The sequence below is a fragment of the Adiantum capillus-veneris genome, chromosome 11 (genome assembly GCF_014529385.1).
Source record: "Adiantum capillus-veneris isolate H3 chromosome 11, ASM1452938v2, whole genome shotgun sequence".
NCBI lineage: Eukaryota > Viridiplantae > Streptophyta > Polypodiopsida > Polypodiales > Pteridaceae > Adiantum > Adiantum capillus-veneris.
In genome coordinates this window covers 87,465,376-87,483,627 of record NC_140941.1, presented here as the reverse complement: position 1 = coordinate 87,483,627, position 18,252 = coordinate 87,465,376, and the positions used below count along the sequence as shown (strand labels likewise).

The 18,252-nt window shown below is 42.7% G+C and overlaps 1 protein-coding gene across 2 annotated transcripts; it reads left to right on the top strand.

Moving 5' to 3' along the window:
• Window positions 1-10,737: 10,737 nt before the first annotated feature.
• On the top strand, window positions 10,738-16,787 carry LOC147447599 (alpha-glucan phosphorylase, H isozyme-like). 2 transcript variants are annotated; one of them, XM_086523318.1, is made up of 16 exons: window positions 10,738-10,890; window positions 11,118-11,376; window positions 12,276-12,455; window positions 12,738-12,914; window positions 13,103-13,188; window positions 13,399-13,588; window positions 13,669-13,761; window positions 14,175-14,359; window positions 14,462-14,579; window positions 14,712-14,843; window positions 15,040-15,258; window positions 15,350-15,553; window positions 15,632-15,790; window positions 15,923-16,186; window positions 16,306-16,496; window positions 16,594-16,787. In XM_086523318.1, the coding sequence occupies exons 2-16, from the start codon at window positions 11,143-11,145 to the stop codon at window positions 16,718-16,720; spliced, it is 2,559 nt and encodes an 852-aa protein (XP_086379444.1). In that variant the 5' UTR covers window positions 10,738-10,890; window positions 11,118-11,142; the 3' UTR covers window positions 16,721-16,787. The 2 variants fall into 2 exon arrangements, with proteins under 2 accessions (XP_086379444.1, XP_086379442.1); XM_086523316.1 differs by having other exon boundaries at window positions 10,744-10,890; window positions 11,115-11,376.
• The last annotated feature ends 1,465 nt before the right edge of the window (window positions 16,788-18,252 follow it).

Below are 18,252 nucleotides of genomic sequence, written 5' to 3'. Positions count from 1 at the left end.
ACATAGGGCGAGAGAGAGTAAGAGAGCTCGTGCGGATGCACCTCCTAGAGCGGTGTGCTACATCGGCACAACAAGAGAGAAGAGAGGAGAAGCGAGAAGAATAACACAGACACTGGGTGCAATCTCCCCTCATGCAAGAGTGAGCATTTTTCTCTTACACATATTTATTTATAGATTTCTTGAATGCTCAAAATAAATACAGATTGGCCGGCCGAACATAAATGGCCATAGCTCATAAAGAGCACTTAAATAATGTAATGTCCACAAATGTGCTATCCTTTAGTATAACCCTTAGCCTTTTCCACATGTCACCTACAATAAATAAGTTGTTTTCATTTTGATTACATCTTGCGTGCTTATTTTGAGGCACTAGACACTTTAGATACTCAAGTGCACTATCTATTCAACAAAGAGGGTATGCCAATTTAGTAAGGTAAGTTCTTCTCAATAAGAAGAAGCCAATAAATTCACAACTACCACTCAACTTATGGTATCAGTACCAACCTCTAACCCAATCTTTTTAGATATAGTAGTTAGCTTGCCCAAATGTAGCATTCTACTTTTTATATAATATCTCCAACCTAACATCTTCTAAATTTGAACGTTTCTAGACTAGTGAGAGACCATCTGTAATCTCTATATGTCATAAAATCTAATATCTAACTAACCCAAATGATTTTCTCATATTAAATTGATCATTTAATGTGGGAGAATAAACGGGAACAAGAGTCAGAATATAGACGTGTGCTTATGGATCTATCTTGACACAGGACCAAAGTGAATGGGTCCAAATGAGAGATGGTCTGTCAAAGAGCAATGCTAGCTAATGGAGCCTGAAAGACCTTAGGGTTAGCTTCATTAAAGATCTCCAATGGTTAGTGTAAATGTATTTAAACCGAAATCTAGGGCTGTGCTTGAGGTGGAAACCCGGCCCAAGCTTGAGGTGCTTGTCATGCTTGTTGGCTAAGATGCTTGAGGTGTTTTATGACTAAGGTGCTTAAGGTGCTCCATGGCTAAGGTGTTTGAGGGGCTTAAGGTGTTCCAAAAGTCAACCAATATCCCCACTCATGGGGAGGTGTTAGCAACAATGTTAGCGGCAAGCTAACCCATGTAACATTTTTTGGGAGCTTTATTGTAAAAACACTTATTCTTTTGATAAATCGGGAATATTGTAACTCCTATTTGCTAAGTGGATATTGTAATCAATGAGTCGGACCTATAAGCTTCCAAATTGTATCAATTTATCCTTAGTTAGAGCTCTTAGATGATTAGTTTTTTACCAAAGAAATCTTGGCTAAGGTATAAAAGCCAATTTTATAAAGTTATTATTAAGTTTTTGGATAAGAAATACATAGCGTGAGCTAATGACGCTCACTTCTATCCTTCTCATGCTTCCTTCTCCCTTGTGGGTTGTCATATTGCAGTGATGTCTGTCGCATTGCAACCACAGGTAAGAGCTCTACGCATTGACGTAAATATATAATGATAAATCGTAGCTTTTGGTCTTGCCAACTTGTGGCCTAACTTCATCATAAGTAAGAATTTAAGCTAGGAAATCACAAAATAAGCATAGGCGGGGTATTGGAGCATCATTGCTAAGCATTGAGATGCATCTGGGGCCAGAAACGACTAGGTCAAAATCTCACTGCTATTAATAATCACATTTTTTGCACGTCATCGAAAGTGAGATTTGAGACCATAAGCATGTGTGATTTGCTCTTATATACTTTACCTAGAAGTTTCATAACATTCGGATACATTTGATGTTGCAACGGTCATGTTTTGTTTACCGATTAGTGACTAGCTTTTGATGACTTAGGTCATTTGAGTGTAGCTTGTGTTAGATGCAAGTTGTCTGTTGTTTTTCAAGAGATTGACACCCTCTTGTAGCCTTTATGCACTAGTCGAGTCAGCTTCGTCCCATGGATTGACAATTATATTCGTGGTTCTCGCTATGTCTGCAATAAGATAAGAGTGAAGTTAGGAAAACCATCCACATTTGGCGTCATTGCCGAGAACGAATAGACCTAAAATAGGAAAAAACAAGAGCGTATTGTGTAGTTTCCCTTTAAGTTTCTCTAGGAACACCCAGAGTTAAACTTTCTCTTTAAAACCGCATAGCTTAAGAGTGTCATCTTTTATTGTGTAGAGGTAGCTTGGGAGTAGATTGTACTTGCTAAGTACCTTGTAGGATTGTAGGATTAAGTTAGAATTTTGAGAATGATTGATGGACAAGACAAGTCTCAAGATCAATGCTCAAGAAATTATAAAAAACAAGAAAACAAGTGTTTGTGGACACTTTCCACAACCCAATTTCAATAGAACCTAGGAATAGGGTAAGAAAAATCTGAGGTGGATCTCAAATCATTGCTCCCTCCAAAAGAATCAATTGTGATTTGTTTATGTGAAGTTGCAGAATTTCAGGTCTACAACTTGAAACATCATCAAAAGACTGTTAACCATTGAAACCGGCTGGAGATTATGCTCATAAATGTTGTATGAACCAGTGGGTAAGCTTAAGGATGCATTCGAGGTAAATTTTCAAGAGTTTGCAAAAACTCAGATTATTTATATTTTCTTGAGAATTTAGGCCGAATTAAACTTTGACTTGACTTGAGGCTTAAAACATGTCACAAAAAGACTGATCATTGAGAAAATTGCAAAAACTATGCATTTTAGGCCAAGGTTGATACCAGAGACTCTATGCATGATTACAAACATCTTTTATGAAGGCTCATAAAATTTGGATCACAAGACAGACCAAAAACTTGATAAAAATTGAAATCTGTATAGATTGTCGAGAATTTGAGTTTGACTTGATAAATTTGGCTCAAATTTTGTGAAACTTGACTTAGAGGCTTAGTTTAAGGTGTAGAACATGTGTGTATGCTCAAATGATCAAAATTATGCTAAAATTTGGCATTAGTAAATAATCGCGATTATTTACTTTTGTCCAATTTTCAAACATTTTTGCCAACCAAGCATACCACAAGTTCTATCATGTTGTATTGAGCACTCATATCAAATTTGGTAAGATTTGGATCTTTAAAGTGAAAAATTGTGGCTAGATTTGTAAAGTCAGTCTGTAGACACAAAACTGTTGACAAATTGAGCAGAGTTTATCCAAACTTGGTGAAACTTTGCTAGGGAGCTTAAGTTGAGTTGCTTTACCTGTTTATATCAACATTTATTGCTAAAATCAAGCATATCAAGTAGACTCCACATATCAAATTTGGATCACAAAAGTGAGACTTAAGCCAAATTCTTTAAAACTGAGTCTACGAACACTAAACAATTGATAACTTGGACAAATCTTATTCAAACTTAGCGAAACTTGTCCAGAGACAACAACAAGGTGTTTATATGGCAAAACAGACCTAAAAAGCGAGAAAAGTAAATAATCAGATTATTTACTTTTGAGTCCCAGAGACAAGATTTTGGACTTTTGAGCTTGTGCAGTGTTAGAAAAACATAACACAATGTCACTGGTTAAGTTTGGGTTCCATCGGATCCAAATTAGTATATGTTAACTCAATTTCCAGGTAGGTCGTCTCATATCCCTCCCTCCCTCTCTCTCTCTAGCAACCAACTCTCTCTCTCTCTCTCTCTCTCTCTCTCTCTCTCTCTCTCTCAAACTGTTGCTCTCCCTTTCTCTCTCTACCGCTGCTGTTCAATCTTGATGGCCAATGCCCACCACTGAATTCTCTCATTCTCTGTCTGGTCAACTATTGAGCACACTCTCCTCTGGTGGCCTTGATTGACGGATGCAACCATGCAAACTGCCTGACGTGACCCAACATGCACCTTGTCCACTTTAGACTACTTAAACACAACTACCATGCGGCCTAAGCCGATTCTCTCTCTCTCTCTCTCTCTCTCTCTCTCTCTCTCTCTCTCTCTCTCTCTCTCTCTCTCTCTCTCTCTCTCTCTCTCTCTCTCTCTCTCTCTCTCTCTCTCTCTCTCTCTCTCTCTCTCTCTCTCTCTCTCTCTCCAAACCCTAGCGCGTCGTCTTCTCCAGCACCCAAGCTTCCCCCTGGGCGAGGGGCTGCCCTTGGGGGGGCGTTAATCTACAACCGTGACCCTCCCTACACAGCTCTACTCGTCGTTTCCCTCCTCAACCAGCAGCGCGTCAGACCGTCAGACCCTGTCAGAGCTCGCGTCAGACCGTTTCCCTCCTCAACCAGCAGACCGTCAGACCCTGTCAAAGCTCGCTCTGAGCCTTGCGCCGACTGCCTGCACTGTGGAGCCGACAGTTCGAATGCCTGCAATGTGGAGCCGTCAAATGCCTATAGAGTGGAGCCGATTCCCACAATAGGTCTGCTCCGCTCTCTGCTCAACTGAGGAGTGTCGATCCCCACTGCCTGCTCAGTTCTACATTGTGGAGCCGATTCCCACTGCTCATCAACTCTGCAGCGTGAATCCGGTTCCCATTGCTCGCTCAGTTCTGCAGTGAGGAGTCGATTCCTGCTCAGTATTTCCCGCCTGGCTCCACACTAGTGCCGATTCCCACCTGCCCGACAGGAGCCACTGTTCTTGTCGGACAGTTTCGGTGTCGACCTGAAGTTTCACTCCATTGCCCATTCCAGTAGTGGAACAATTCGAGTGCACATCAAAGGCCACTCGGGCCTCGTCTTGGGGGAAGCTAACATTTGCCGGGGTTGTAGCAACGCCCCCAAAAATAGATAGCATCGCCCATCTTCAAAATGAAGTCGAAAGACTTCGCCAGGAAAATGAAGAGTTGAAGCAAAGACTCGTTCTCATCGAGTCTCGGCTCACCACAATAGAGAACTTCAAGAAAGAAGGTATGGAACAGATGGAAATCAAGTTCAATGCAACAAAAGTGGAAGTAGAAACCACCCTCGTGAAGAAGGTCAAAACTGAAGTGCAAGATGTCATCTCCCGCAAAGTTGAAGATCGTGTAGTATCCACGCTACGCGAACAACAACGACAAAACGATATCGCCCTCAATGTTCGCATTGGCGGGCTCCCAAGCGATTGGAAAGGAGAGGGGGACCCCAAGTTTCACGAGGCCTTTACTCGCATCCGAACAACAACTCCCATGATACAATGGGATTCAACAACAATCACCACTCTTGCCCACGAACATCGCACCAACCATGCAATTCTTACCTTCAAAACCAAAGCGGATCGAGTCAAGCTTCTTGAGCAATCCAGGCTTCTCAAGGACACAAAAATTTGGTTTGCTGAAGATCTCACACCCACCCAACTCAAGCAGAAAAAGGCCGAACTCCAAAAGATGCGCGAAGCGCGCATAGCAGGGAAATGGGCAGTTTATCGAGGAGGTAAAGCCATCATCCAGGAGTTCCGAACTCCCAAACCGGCTCCTTCCCCCTCACCTACCTCATCTTAGGTTTTGTTCAGTCCACCTTATCTTTTTTCTCCACCCGTAGATGGACCCTTAGTCCTTAAATGATATGTATCAAACGGAATCCCTTGTAATGTTTTGTTTTTGGTCCCATAGGTCATATATGACCTCCGTGGACGATAATTCAATCTATCTCTCTCTCTCTCTCTCTACAGGGACCACCCAATAACTCTTTCTCTCTCTTTCTCAAGTGACGGCATAGCAGCTCTAGTGTGCCTTACCATGCAAACAATGGCCCCCCAACTCGCATGCATCTACTAGTAGTTATTTTTTAATTTCTCTTTCTCACTCAACGGGGGGGAGGGGCGAAGTAAACTCGGGTACCCGAGTTTACATTTTTCCCGAGTTTACATTGTTCACGGAAGCCTGAGATCTACGGTGCTCAATCATCCCACGGTAGATCCCATCTCCTCCCATGCCCGTGTGAGATATAGGCCAGGACCGCCCACCCTTCTCAACTTGGCTTTTACATGCACAACTTGTGTAACTCAGACTAACTCAACCACCCAACTGATGGCTGGCACAAATTTCAGCATGCACCGCGAGGTTTTGTTTTCTCTCACATTATCATGTTGCATGAGCCCTTTGGACAGTACTTTGCAGTTATGAAGCTTGGATCTCCAACCTCCAAGATCATTGTATCATTAGGAGATCACATGGGTCCAATGTGAGCCTTGCCTGGAATGCAGCTTTCAAATACAGGACCCCATCTTCAACCCATCAAGATCCTAGACCTATCACAAACTCCAATGCCATTCCAACTGGCGTCATGACATGTCGGGACTCACCATCGCTTGCCCCAAGTCAAGAGTTTCCTCATTTGTTGTGGCAGACAAGGATAAAAGCTCTTCATTCATGAACTCCACTAAACGTATCTCTAATGCCACATACAGAGACAACAATGTTAGCTATGACGAGCTTTCTGTTGATAGGCTGACACTTTCATCGGCAAGTGGCCGGCATCGAGTGGCCATTTCAAAGTTTGTTTTTGGATGCGGGAGAGTACACAAGTGATTTCAATGCATCAGGGCTTATGGACTTGAATAGGGGAACTTACTCTCTCATTTCACATCTACGAATGAAAAAATTGGCGTACTGTCTTTCAGATAGGAGCCACAACATTGATGTTGTTGGATTTTTCGCTTTTGGAAACTACCACCCTCCTTCAAAGAATAGACACAAAAGGCGGGACCGATCAAGCAGAACCATCTTTCGTGAGAGACATTCACAAGAATGTACTACCTCCGATGCAGTATGTCAAGCTCTTGATGAACAACAAGAGTGACTTCTACGCCCAGTCATACTATGTTAATCTCATTGGCGTCCGCATAGGCAAAGGGCTACTCGACATTCCACTGCAAATCTTCGACATCGACCCAAACACAGGCGATGGAGAGACTATCATCGACACAGGGGGCAATCTATCAACCACCAATGAACTTTTTTGCAATCCCTCATCCCCCCCCCCCCCCCCCCCCCCCCACAGAAAACTTTTGTGATGGCTTTATCCGCCACAACAATATGAGGTTTAAGCCATTGATTAAATTATGACGAGGATGCGAGTAGTACTCTATTGACGACGTTGCATGCACATCTCATCTGCCAATTCCCTCGTCCTATTTAAACTCCAAGTAGACTCGACCATGAAATCCACCCTCTTTCTCAGTGCTACTCCATGGACTATCGTCCTCTATAGCCTTACATATCTAGGCATGCCTTGTATACCATTTTCATTTTGTTATTTTTTCTTCTTCTTTCACAAGGTCAAAAATTACACCATCCTCCACCAATGTTGATATTTCTCTCTACACCTTTGTTTGATATCGTTTCAATGCTTATTTTGACTGGTACATACTTAGGACGATAGGATGATGACACCGAGTACATATTTAGGACGATAGGATGATGACACCGAGCAATAGAGCTCTTGAACCACTACATGTTGAAGCATTTCAATTGCTGCAAATGCACAGACAAACCCTTCTTATCTCAACAAATGTCTCTTGGTTGATTGAGGCAAAAACAAAGTTTTATTACGACCAGAATCAATGTATAGTATGGCATAGTTCTTTGGTGTGGAGGACACTTTGAATTAGATTGTAGAGGGCATAATAAACTACTAATAAGACATAAATAGAGTAGGCTAATTAGACCCATAGTATACTACTAGCTTGCATGGACGTGACACATACATTTGAAACATGCCTGTATGAGCGGCCAAACAAAATTAGGACTCTAAAGACTCAACTAGCAAGCACAATTTTTACAGATTTCTAGGAACATAATCAATTGATGCATTCGATGTGAGGGTAATTGAAGCAACTGACATAGTGATGCATGAAAATAACACCAACGCAAACTTTATTCCCCAAGTCATGGTATGTGTTAGGAAATAAGACGTAGCTAAATAGATAATTGAGTAGATTACTTAATGGAGAGAGACAGATTTATATACACGAGATTATAGAGTAGAGAGAGAGAGAGAGAGAGAGAGAGAGAGAGAGAGAGAGTACACACAATATACGTGGTTCACCCAATGTGGGCTACGTCCACGGGAAAGCAGCCACTCAATGGCTTTAGTACTTCAAAACAAGAAGTAGTTTACAAAGGGATTATACCCTTAATGGAGCTCCCGCCTTGCTTCACTCTCACCACCTCACACTCACCTTGTTGCATCAACTTCACACTATGAAATGTGTGTAGAAATGGCCTCCTTTTATAGGCCAAAAGGGCTGCCCTCTCTTATGAGAGACAGCCATGTGTAGCCGCCCTTGTGCGAATAAGTCCAAATCAGACCCTCCAATCCACCCATGTGTGGCCGCCCTTGAGAAGACAAGTCCGCTTTTGAATTCGGCCACCGGCCACCGGCCATTGACTTCCGACCACCGGCCACCGGCCATTGACTTCCGACCATCGGCCATCGGCCATTGACTACCGGCCACCGACCAACCGACCGGTTGTTTTCCGACCATTTTCCGGCCGCCGTCCGGCCATAATATTCCGGTGAAAAAGAATATTCCGGCAAAAAAAAAAATCTCGGGGGCCTCCGCCCCCGAGGCCTTTAAAGTTGCCCCTGATTTTTGTCCGTGAAAATTTTGGTTTCCGGTGAGTGATTTTCCTTCACGCACAATGGCTTCTCTTCATAATGGGGGCCTTACAAATGTGCGATTTTACCACAGAAAATTACAAGGGTAAATCAGGCTCCATACTTAACAGTATGGGCCTTAACCCATATTTTTTATCTCTTTTCATAACACCTTTTGCATTAGCAATCATATGCGTGCTATGACTTATTTATTGCAGATGATAGGTGGAAAAATCTAAGGGTTATGCGAAAGGATAGCACATTTTGTGGACATTTCATTATTTAAGTGCTCTTTATGATCTATGGCCATTTATGTTTGGCCGACCAATGTGTATTCATTTTGAGCATTCAAGAAATCTATAAATAAATACGTAGCTCACTCTTGCACGGGGGGAGATTGCACTTAGTGTCTGTGTTATTCTTCTCTCTTCTCCTCTTTTCTCTCTCGTCGTGTTGGTATAGCACTCCGCTCTAAGAGGTGCATTTGTATGCACTCTCTTACTCTCTCTCGCCCTATGTCTCTCTCTGTTCACGTACACTTCGGTTATATGCTCACTGGATTACCCAAATATGTAGATTTGTCGGTTTATGGCTTGTAGTATGTGGTTTTGGGTATTTTGCAGGGTCCTCTACGCTCTCGTCTATAACACATGATGCAGAATTTGGAGAGAGCTTTTTCTTGTGTGTTTGCTTCCAAAGTAAAAATAAATAAATTCCTTTTAACCCGGACTCCAAAATAATAGTTAAAACAGATTTTTATTTGTAAGACGCTCTTCACATAATTACACCATTTCAATTGTTTACGAGCATCACATGATTGTTTTCATGTGTGAAATAACAAATATAGTATAAATGCCTAAGATTGTCCAAAATAAGTAAATTGATAACAACTATAAACATAGCATGATAACTTACGAATGCCTGAGGATGAGAGGTTGAAGTGTAGCCTTGGTAGACATATGGTGTTGCTTTTGCATGTGTGCGAATGACACCAACAACACAATCATTTCCCTCTTGTGTAGAGTAAAGGCTTAAAAAAAAAGAAAGATTTGTCCCATCGCAATGAACACACTCTCGATGGCCAACACAAACTTAGACAACTTCCCAAGTTGCATTACCTATGATCGTTTTTCACCATGGCTTGTTTTTAGCTAACCTCAAAAGGAATTGAATTGCTAAGTACATGCAATCCTTTTCAAAAACTAGAATAGTGAAAATAACAGACACTGTTAATGGAAATATGAAATGAAAATTGCAATTCTAATCTCCATGACTACAGGGGAGTGGGACGAAATCCTTTGCTTCCCAAGTCCAGATCAATAGAGTCTCTTGCTCTGGTAACATTTCAAGAAGCTTTAGAAACACACATTCAAAGGTCCCAACCTCTCAAGAGGGTGTGTTAGGTGAGTCCACACTCCTTTGACTACCTCAAGAGCCTAGAAATCCTCCTTTCTATTACCCATCTACTTTAAAAAAGTAACAAAGACTCAATTGGCCAACAAAATGCTAAATGCTTTCTAAAAAAAAAATATCTCTCTCTCTCTCTCTCTCTCTTGACAAATGATCTCAAGACCCACCAATGAAGATGTGTTTCACTCAAACACAAGTTTTGTACTAATTCGTTCGTTCAAAAACTATATTAGCCTTATTTTCACCCTAATAAACTCGAACAGAGGTGGAACAACATGACTCTACTGGTATGAACCCTCTCTCAACTTACAACTCTATTCGAAAATGCATGATCCTACCAAATGGTGGGAAATAGTACTACCTTGCAAAAAATAAGATGGCTATTTGAAAATATCTCGAGAAAATGAAGTCTCTCTTAGGGTGCGTTCAGACTGCTGTCGAGCGTAAGCTATCTTTAGCTTAGCCAGGCAAGTGTGGTTCACACAAGAGACGAACAAGAATAAAAATATATTTTGGCGCTCAAATGATAGCCAGTAGGATTGGGACTCGTGGCTAGAGCCCTTGTCTTTCAAGCGTGAGGTTATCGGTTAAGGATCTCTCCGTGAAAAGGTGGACAAGCTCTTGTATGTCCGAGGATAAGAAGCCGCCCCTTTTGTGGTAGGTCCGGAAACCAAACATTTTTTTATTCGTCCAACTATCTTTCGCGGCACAGGACTGAAGCTCAGAGTTTCTCTACTTGGGCGGGCAGTCTGAAAGAGCCTAATTAGCTTTCGAGTCCCTTGATTGGCACCTGGACCTTACTAGGCCTATAAGGCCAAATTTTAAATTTGAAATTAGATTTCACCCACCACTTGTCATCACATGAAGGCTGCCGCTTCCACCTCTCTTTGTGTGATACACATGCACATTGCGCAAAGAGTTTAAAAATCACTCGGCGATTTCTGCTCGTTGAAGTCTTGTTCTTCACCAGCAGCTGTAGCTCGGCACCGCCGTTTTTCCTGCATTTTGGGTATATTGCTGCCTCTTTCTCGCTCTTTAAGTGTTTGCTGTAAGTCTTGTTTTTCTGCGTGTTTTGGGCGTGCAGGTGGATGTGTGTGTGTGTGTGTGAGAGAGAGAGAGAGAGAGAGAGAGAGAGAGAGAGAGAGAGAGAGAGTCGCATACGCGCATCTGCAGCTGAAAATTATCTGTGGGTAATCGAATGTCATGCATGTGACTCCTTTTTTATTTTGTCAGCAGCGTCCTCAGGAAGGTAGTACAATCAATGGCGCCTCCCGGTGAATCAGCTTTGAATGGCGATGGTGGGCATGACTGCCGCGGGCCCGTCAAGGCAAGCCTTGTACCGACCATAGCCCATCCTACACCTGAAGACTCCTTTGGAGTTGCCGCCAACATCAAGTACCACGCTCACTTTTCTCCTCACTTCTCCCCTGTCAAGTTTGAGCCAGAGCAGGCCTTCTACTCTACGGCAGAAAGTGTCAGAGACACGCTCATCCAGGTTTGGATTATACATATATAAACCTTCATCCCCTTTTTGATTACTTTAATTTGCCCGTGTGTTCTCGATGTGCATGTGTGCGCATTTTTAGTGCCTCACCTAAAGCAAAGGAAGAATAGTAAATGGGCATGTCCAGATGGAGATGGGAATAATGCAAATATAATAGAGATATGTGCGCAAAAAAGCTTCAACACCCAAAGGGTTCCTAGCCTTTAGCTGCAGTGTGCGTGTGTGTTTTGTGGGGGGCAGGAAGAGGGGGGATTTGGTGTATGTGACCGATTAGGTAGGCAATATTTCCGAACACTCACAGCCTATGATGCAAGCCCATATGTGCTACCAATCTACATGCAAGCAATCTGCAGTTTGTGGTCTTGGTAGTTATTAGTATACTAAGTAGGAGAAAAGGGGAACTCCGTGTCCGAGAAGTTGTCTCAGATAAGAAGGTTTTGAGTCCATGCTTAAACACAATCTGAATCTTGGGGGAATCCTATATTTAAACTCTTCATACCACGGGCATTCTAGGCCTAATTAAAAACCCCATATCTAAAACCCCATATTTGTAAATTATTCATGAATATAACATACCCTTTTCTAGTTTAATATGAGTATGTCTTGTTTGATTGAGACCCTTTCGTATGTTTAAAATATATAAGAAAAGGGGCTATATAATCCCTTCTGTGCTATGTCTACATATCTGTGAGTGACCAGCCCCTGAGCTCTTAATGAAAGTGGTCCAGCTGCAGCAGGTGCAGTTAAGCATGACCCACTTATTAATGCAAAAAATTTGTGTCCAATCTGTTTGCAATAAGAATTTTTAACATGCTACTTCATAATTTCTTCCCTGTTTATCATTGCCATATGATTGTGTTGGTTTACAAGTATCTCCTTGTTTGCAACAGCGATGGAATGAAACATATGCACATTTCCATGAGGTCAACCCAAAGCAGACGTATTATCTGTCCATGGAGTATCTTCAAGGCAGAGCTCTCACTAATGCTGTTGGTAACCTTGGCCTTACAGATGCATATGCGGCAGCCCTTAACAGGCTTGGGTACGAGTTGGAGAACATTGTGGAGCAGGTACTAACTGTGCTATTTATATAATTAAGCATTGCCTCCATGATTCAGAGTTGCGCATTCCCTAGAGTTTATAGAAGCCACTGAGAAGAAGCTTCTTGAGATCATTTGTATCAACTGTGCTGGATTTTACGCTCAGGACATCTTGTGACGTATTGTCTCATACGGATAGCACAGTCTCTTACTGTCTCACCTTGCTTTCTACCTCTTCTGATCACAACATTCATATAAGTAATGTGTTTAGTGCCGATGCCCTCACATCTTAATCAATTTCCTCTTTGTTAGGAACGAGATGCTGCGCTTGGGAATGGAGGATTAGGAAGGCTTGCATCCTGCTTTTTGGATTCAATGGCAACCTTAAATCTTCCAGCATGGGGTTATGGTCTGCGATATAAGTATGGACTATTCATGCAGAAAATCACCAGCAAGGGCCAAGAAGAGTACGCAGAAGATTGGCTAGAGGTATATCTCGGAGCATTTGGAAGCTTTTGTTCATCTCTTTCAAGCATGATAAGTGGCTGAAATTAAAATTGGATGTTAAACTATCACATGCTTTGTGGTTTGTCTGTGATACACTCCACTTACCTATGAGAGCTTCTGCACTTGAGCAATTTAATGATAGCTGTCTTCTATTTCTCCCCCCGGCGCAGAAGTTCAGCCCTTGGGAGATTGTGAGGCATGACATTGTGTACCCTATACAGTTTTTTGGTGAAGTGCAAGCACAACCCAACGGCAGGTACGGCATATATGTCTTACATATTGTTTGTAAGTGACAAAATTGGTAAGAAGAGAGAGTCATGTAGCTCTGAACATGCCTTGAATAGTTATGCAACAAAATCCATTACTTTGTACTTCTAGTTTGCGCATAGCGAAAATTGGTATCTAGGTGACCATGGTCAATTTTTGAATATTTGGTTTATTATCAAACACCCGTTTGATGTTGTAGCGTCAAATGGATCAATGGAGAAGTAATCCAAGCTTTGGCTTATGACGTACCCATTCCTGGATACAAAACTAAGAACACCATAAGCCTTCGGATTTGGGATGCGAGGGCATCTGCTAAGGACTTTGACCTTTATGCTTTCAATGATGGTCATCATGAAAAAGCAGCTCACCTACATTCAAAGGCTTCTCAGGTGTAACATCCCAACCAACTTCAAACATTGGATAAGTTCACACAAACCTATTCTGATTAATTTATCTAGCTGCCATTCAGATATGCACTATATTGTATCCTGGTGATACCACAGAGGACGGAAAGCTATTAAGGCTTAAGCAGCAGTACTTCCTGTGCAGTGCATCCCTTCAAGTGAGTCTAGATATGTTTAAAGACTGCGTTCTTTGGTTTTGAAAGTAGACAATTACTTAAATGTAAGGTTTAGGTGTAAACTGGGTTTTTGATCGCTTTCTGAACTTGTACGAGTAAAGAAGAATGTTCATTCATGTGTCTGCATATGGGAGAAACGGCTGCAAGAAGAGAGAAGAAGGAAGGGAGAGAAGGGGGAGAGGGGGGATATGCTTATCAATTTTATGGTTTTAGTATAGCTTGATATTAATTCAGTTTGATTTTAGGCTTTTGATGTATGTAATGCTATGGATGCATGCATTCATTGCTTGGGGCTGTTCACCAAGCTTGTTTTTGAATGTGCTGGTAGAGGACATTCATCCATGCATTCATTGCTTGGGGCTGTTCACCAAGCTTGTTTTTGGATGTTCTGGTAGGACATAATAGCTAGATTCAAAGAGAGACAGAAAGATAGTAATTCACTCAATTGGAGACAATTCCCCAACAAAGTTGCAGTGCAAATGAATGATACACACCCAACGCTAGGCATTCCTGAGCTTATGCGACTTTTGATGGACATTGAAGGCTTGGGATGGGATGAAGCTTGGTCCATTACCAGCAGGTGGCCTGTTTTCTTTGTCTGTAGCATAACTCTTCGTCTTTCTGCTGCTGTGCAACATATTGTTCTTATTTTCTACCTGTTCTGCATTTAACAATTATGCAGCACAGTCGCCTACACAAATCACACGGTATTGCCAGAGGCTTTGGAGAAGTGGCCACAGAGTGTGCTAGCTAAACTCTTACCTCGGCACATGGAGATAATTGCAGAAATTGACAAGCAGGTAATTATTCGCTGTGTCTTTGTTCGAAAACAACGAGGTATGGCATCGAGCCGTTTTATGGACATTGTTACTACATTTGCTCAGAATTGATGGCAACGTTATTCCCTAAAGTTTCACCTTATTTGTGTGTAGTTTCAAGCTCTGCTGCATACGAAAAGGCCGGACTTGGAAAGCAAAATCTCAGATCTTAGAGTAATTGATAGTTCCAATCCTAATAAAGTCGTCATTCGAATGGCACATTTATGTGTTATATCATCGCACACGGTGAGGATCATCTTCAAGAAGAGTTTGTCATGATTCGTCTTCCTGTATGGAGTGCCTTCACAGTTTTTTAGCTGTTTGCACGTTGATCTTTTACATTCATCTGTGGCATTCGACTATCATTCCTTGGTGAACGTGGAATGGGAATGGAAGAGACGTGCTTTCAACCGCTAACTTTGATCATCTCTTATGTTCTCAGGTAAATGGAGTTGCTGAACTTCACAGTAATATTTTGAAGAATGAGCTATTTTCCGATTTCAGCTCATTGTGGCCTCATAAGTTTCAAAACAAGACAAATGGGATAACTCCCAGACGGTGGTTGCGCTTCTGTAGTCCAGAATTGAGCACTATCATCACTAAGTGGCTAAGAACAGATAAATGGGTTACAAATCTTGATCTCTTGCGAGGACTCCGCGAGGTCTTCTTCTTGACAAGTCTTTTTTTGAGTTTTGTGGTCTAATACCAGCCACAAAACAAGGCTTTCTTAGTGTTCCTTTTTCTTTGTCCAGTTTGCGAATGATAAACAACTTCACAAGGAGTGGGCTGCCGCCAAGCTTGCAGCCAAGGTCCGCCTCGCAACCTACATTCTGGAGGTAACTGGAGTGAAGGTGGACCCAAGTACCCTTTTTGACACACAGATCAAGAGGATTCATGAATATAAGAGGCAACTCTTAAACATCATGGGTGTGATCTACCGATACAAGAAAATCAAGGTGAGAATATGCGTCGATGGAGCTCATGTTGCAGCTTTGTCAAGATTACCACTAATTTGTAACGCCTTTTTGTGCAAGGAAATGAGTCCCGAACAACGGATTTCGGTCGTGCCTCGCACGGTTATGCTGGGTGGAAAGGCCTTTGCTACCTATGCACAGGCAAAAAGAATTGTCAAGCTTGTAACAGATGTTGGAGCTGTCGTAAACAATGATCCGGATGTTGGAGATCTACTAAAGGTCAGATTCTCTTGTACACACCATTTATTTGCAGCTAGAGCACTTTTTGTGATGCAACGCCATTAATGAGCATCGTGTTTTAGTGTTGCAGGTAGTGCTTATATCTCTTCTCAATGTTGTTGGATGATGTAGGTAGTGTTTATACCAAATTATAATGTTACTGTGGCAGAGCTTGCCATTCCCGGAAGCGAGCTGTCACAGCACATTAGCACTGCAGGCATGGAAGCAAGCGGAACAAGTAACATGAAATTTGCACTGAATGGATGCCTAATCATAGGCACTCTTGATGGAGCAAATGTTGAGATACGCGAGGAGATCGGAGAGGAAAACTTCTTTCTGTTTGGTGCTCGAGCTGATGATATTGTCAGACTTCGCAAGGAGAGGGAACAAGGCAAAGTAAGTGACACATGACATGTATGTTCTGTTAGAGATTTTGTGAAATCTTGGTCTGAAAACAAAGAACACGATTGAATTTATGAGATAATGAGATTGGCTTGGTGATGATTTGCTTGCAGTTCACCCCGGACCCTCGTTTTGAAGAGACTCAAGACTACATTTTGAGTGGGGTTTTTGGGAGCTTCAACTACCAACCACTTATTGATTCCTTGGAGGGCAACAGTGGGTATGGGCGGGGCGACTATTTTCTTGTCGGTTATGATTTTCCTAGCTACTTGGATGCAAAAGCCAAGGTTGATGAAGCTTACATGTATGTTGTCCTGCTTTAGGCTCCCAATTTTCTGCTATTAAACTAAGAGGGCAGGATGTAATGCAATAGTTAAATGTGTGTCAATTCTTGCTTGCAGAGACCAAGATAAGTGGACGAAGATGTCAATCTTGAGTACAGCCGGCTCGGGAAAATTCAGCAGTGATCGTACTATCCGTCAATATGCGAAGGATATTTGGCATATTGAAGAATGTCAAGTGCCATGATCTCATGTAATGGTGATTGAAAATTATAATCTTGCTGAGCAATGGAATGATGTTGGTTGAATCTCAATTTTTTCCTGTTGTAAACGAAGGCAGCAAATGAATGTGCAAGGAGGGTGAAAACAATTCACTAAGCTCCATTTAGATTTTGGAAAAAAGCATGGGCAGCCTGTACTCGTGTTTACATGCTGAAGCCGACAAGATTTATAGCATGCAAATTATTATTGGGTCTAAAGATTAGTGCCCTTGATCCCTATTGCATCTATCACACAATTCTCAAGGAACATGGAAGATGGTTGGACAAGAAGGGGTAGGGACAGGACGTTCACCGTCTTTTCCTGTTTTTAGGGTGATCCTATCCGGTGACTTGCTGAGGCCAGGAGCCATGGAGGAACCTGATGACGTGAAAGGACAGTGGACTTTCCTTTCACTTCTGTCAAAAGTTCAGGGGAGGGGGACCATGCAGCTGCTCAGGCAGCACAGACGACACAAGAGGTGATGAATTACAATCCGTGTGCTGATTTGGACATCGATCATTGGCTGCCGGGCAATTGCATTTTGGATGTTAAGGTGTTAAATCAGATTTGATTTAAGGGACAGTAGATGTACGGCTGAGAGGCCGCACCCCCGGACTTTGATGGCTAAGGAAGGGCAACGTAAAAACCTGGCATCCCTACGGTGTAGGGAGAGGACTACTACTGTCGCTGGCCAGTAGTGTGAGCGACTGGCAGAGGCCGGGAGCACACATTACAGATCCTTTTCCGGGCGTCAAGGGTCGGGGGGACGAGGGCCAATCACCATGCACAAACTGTACAGGGGCCTGTCACGGCAGACTGCACACAAGGCGATAGCCCTGCAGGGCCTACATGCATTTTCCGTGTGCTGACGTCCAACCATGGATTGCTCGACAGTCTGTAAATTACATCTGCTGATGTGTCAGCTGCTGGTTCCCTTCGCTGACTTGGTGGAGGTTGCACCAGTCCGTTCTGGCAGCTGACGCACCGGCATCAACTTGTTGCAGCGCTGCATTCTGCTCAAGAATGCCAGCGTGTTGGATGGTGGAGATCTCCTGCCCTCTGACCCCTGACCTTGACAGCTGCTGAAAGTGTTCCATGTCTTCACTCTGCCACTGTCAAGGTTGGCCCTCAATTTTCCATCTGCTCTCCTCTCTCTGCCGGCATAAATAGCTGCAGCCACTACATCTTTGCCAGGTGAAGACTCGGAAAATAGTAGACCAAGCTCCAATGGCCATGCACCACATGAGCACATGGAATAGGCCGGTGTATTGAACGTGTTGCAGCTTTCCCCTGCAGGACTGCGTGGCCATCTCATGATTGACCCCCCTTCCCCTTGATTTGACGGCCGGGAATGGTCAGCCAGTGATCATGTCATGGATTGCAGCTCCCACCAATGGCTGCTGGCATTTGCTGGTCTTCATTCTTGGTCTTCATCTGCTACGTTCCAGGCAACGGTCACCAGTTGACCATTTCTTATACCATAATCAAGGGAGTCTCAAGCAAGGGATATTTCATCTT

What these genes read in the sequence shown, in the direction of transcription:
- LOC147447599 (XM_086523318.1), top strand. Translation starts at nt 11,143, where the DNA reads ATGGCGCCTCCCGGTGAATCAGCTTTGAATGGCGATGGTGGGCATGAC. An exon ending in GCTTGGTCCATTACCAGCAG is followed by an intron (nt 14,360 to 14,461) that starts GTGGCCTGTTTT and finishes ACAATTATGCAG; the next exon opens with CACAGTCGCCTACACAAATC. An exon ending in ATGTTGGAGATCTACTAAAG is followed by an intron (nt 15,791 to 15,922) that starts GTCAGATTCTCT and finishes TGGATGATGTAG; the next exon opens with GTAGTGTTTATACCAAATTA.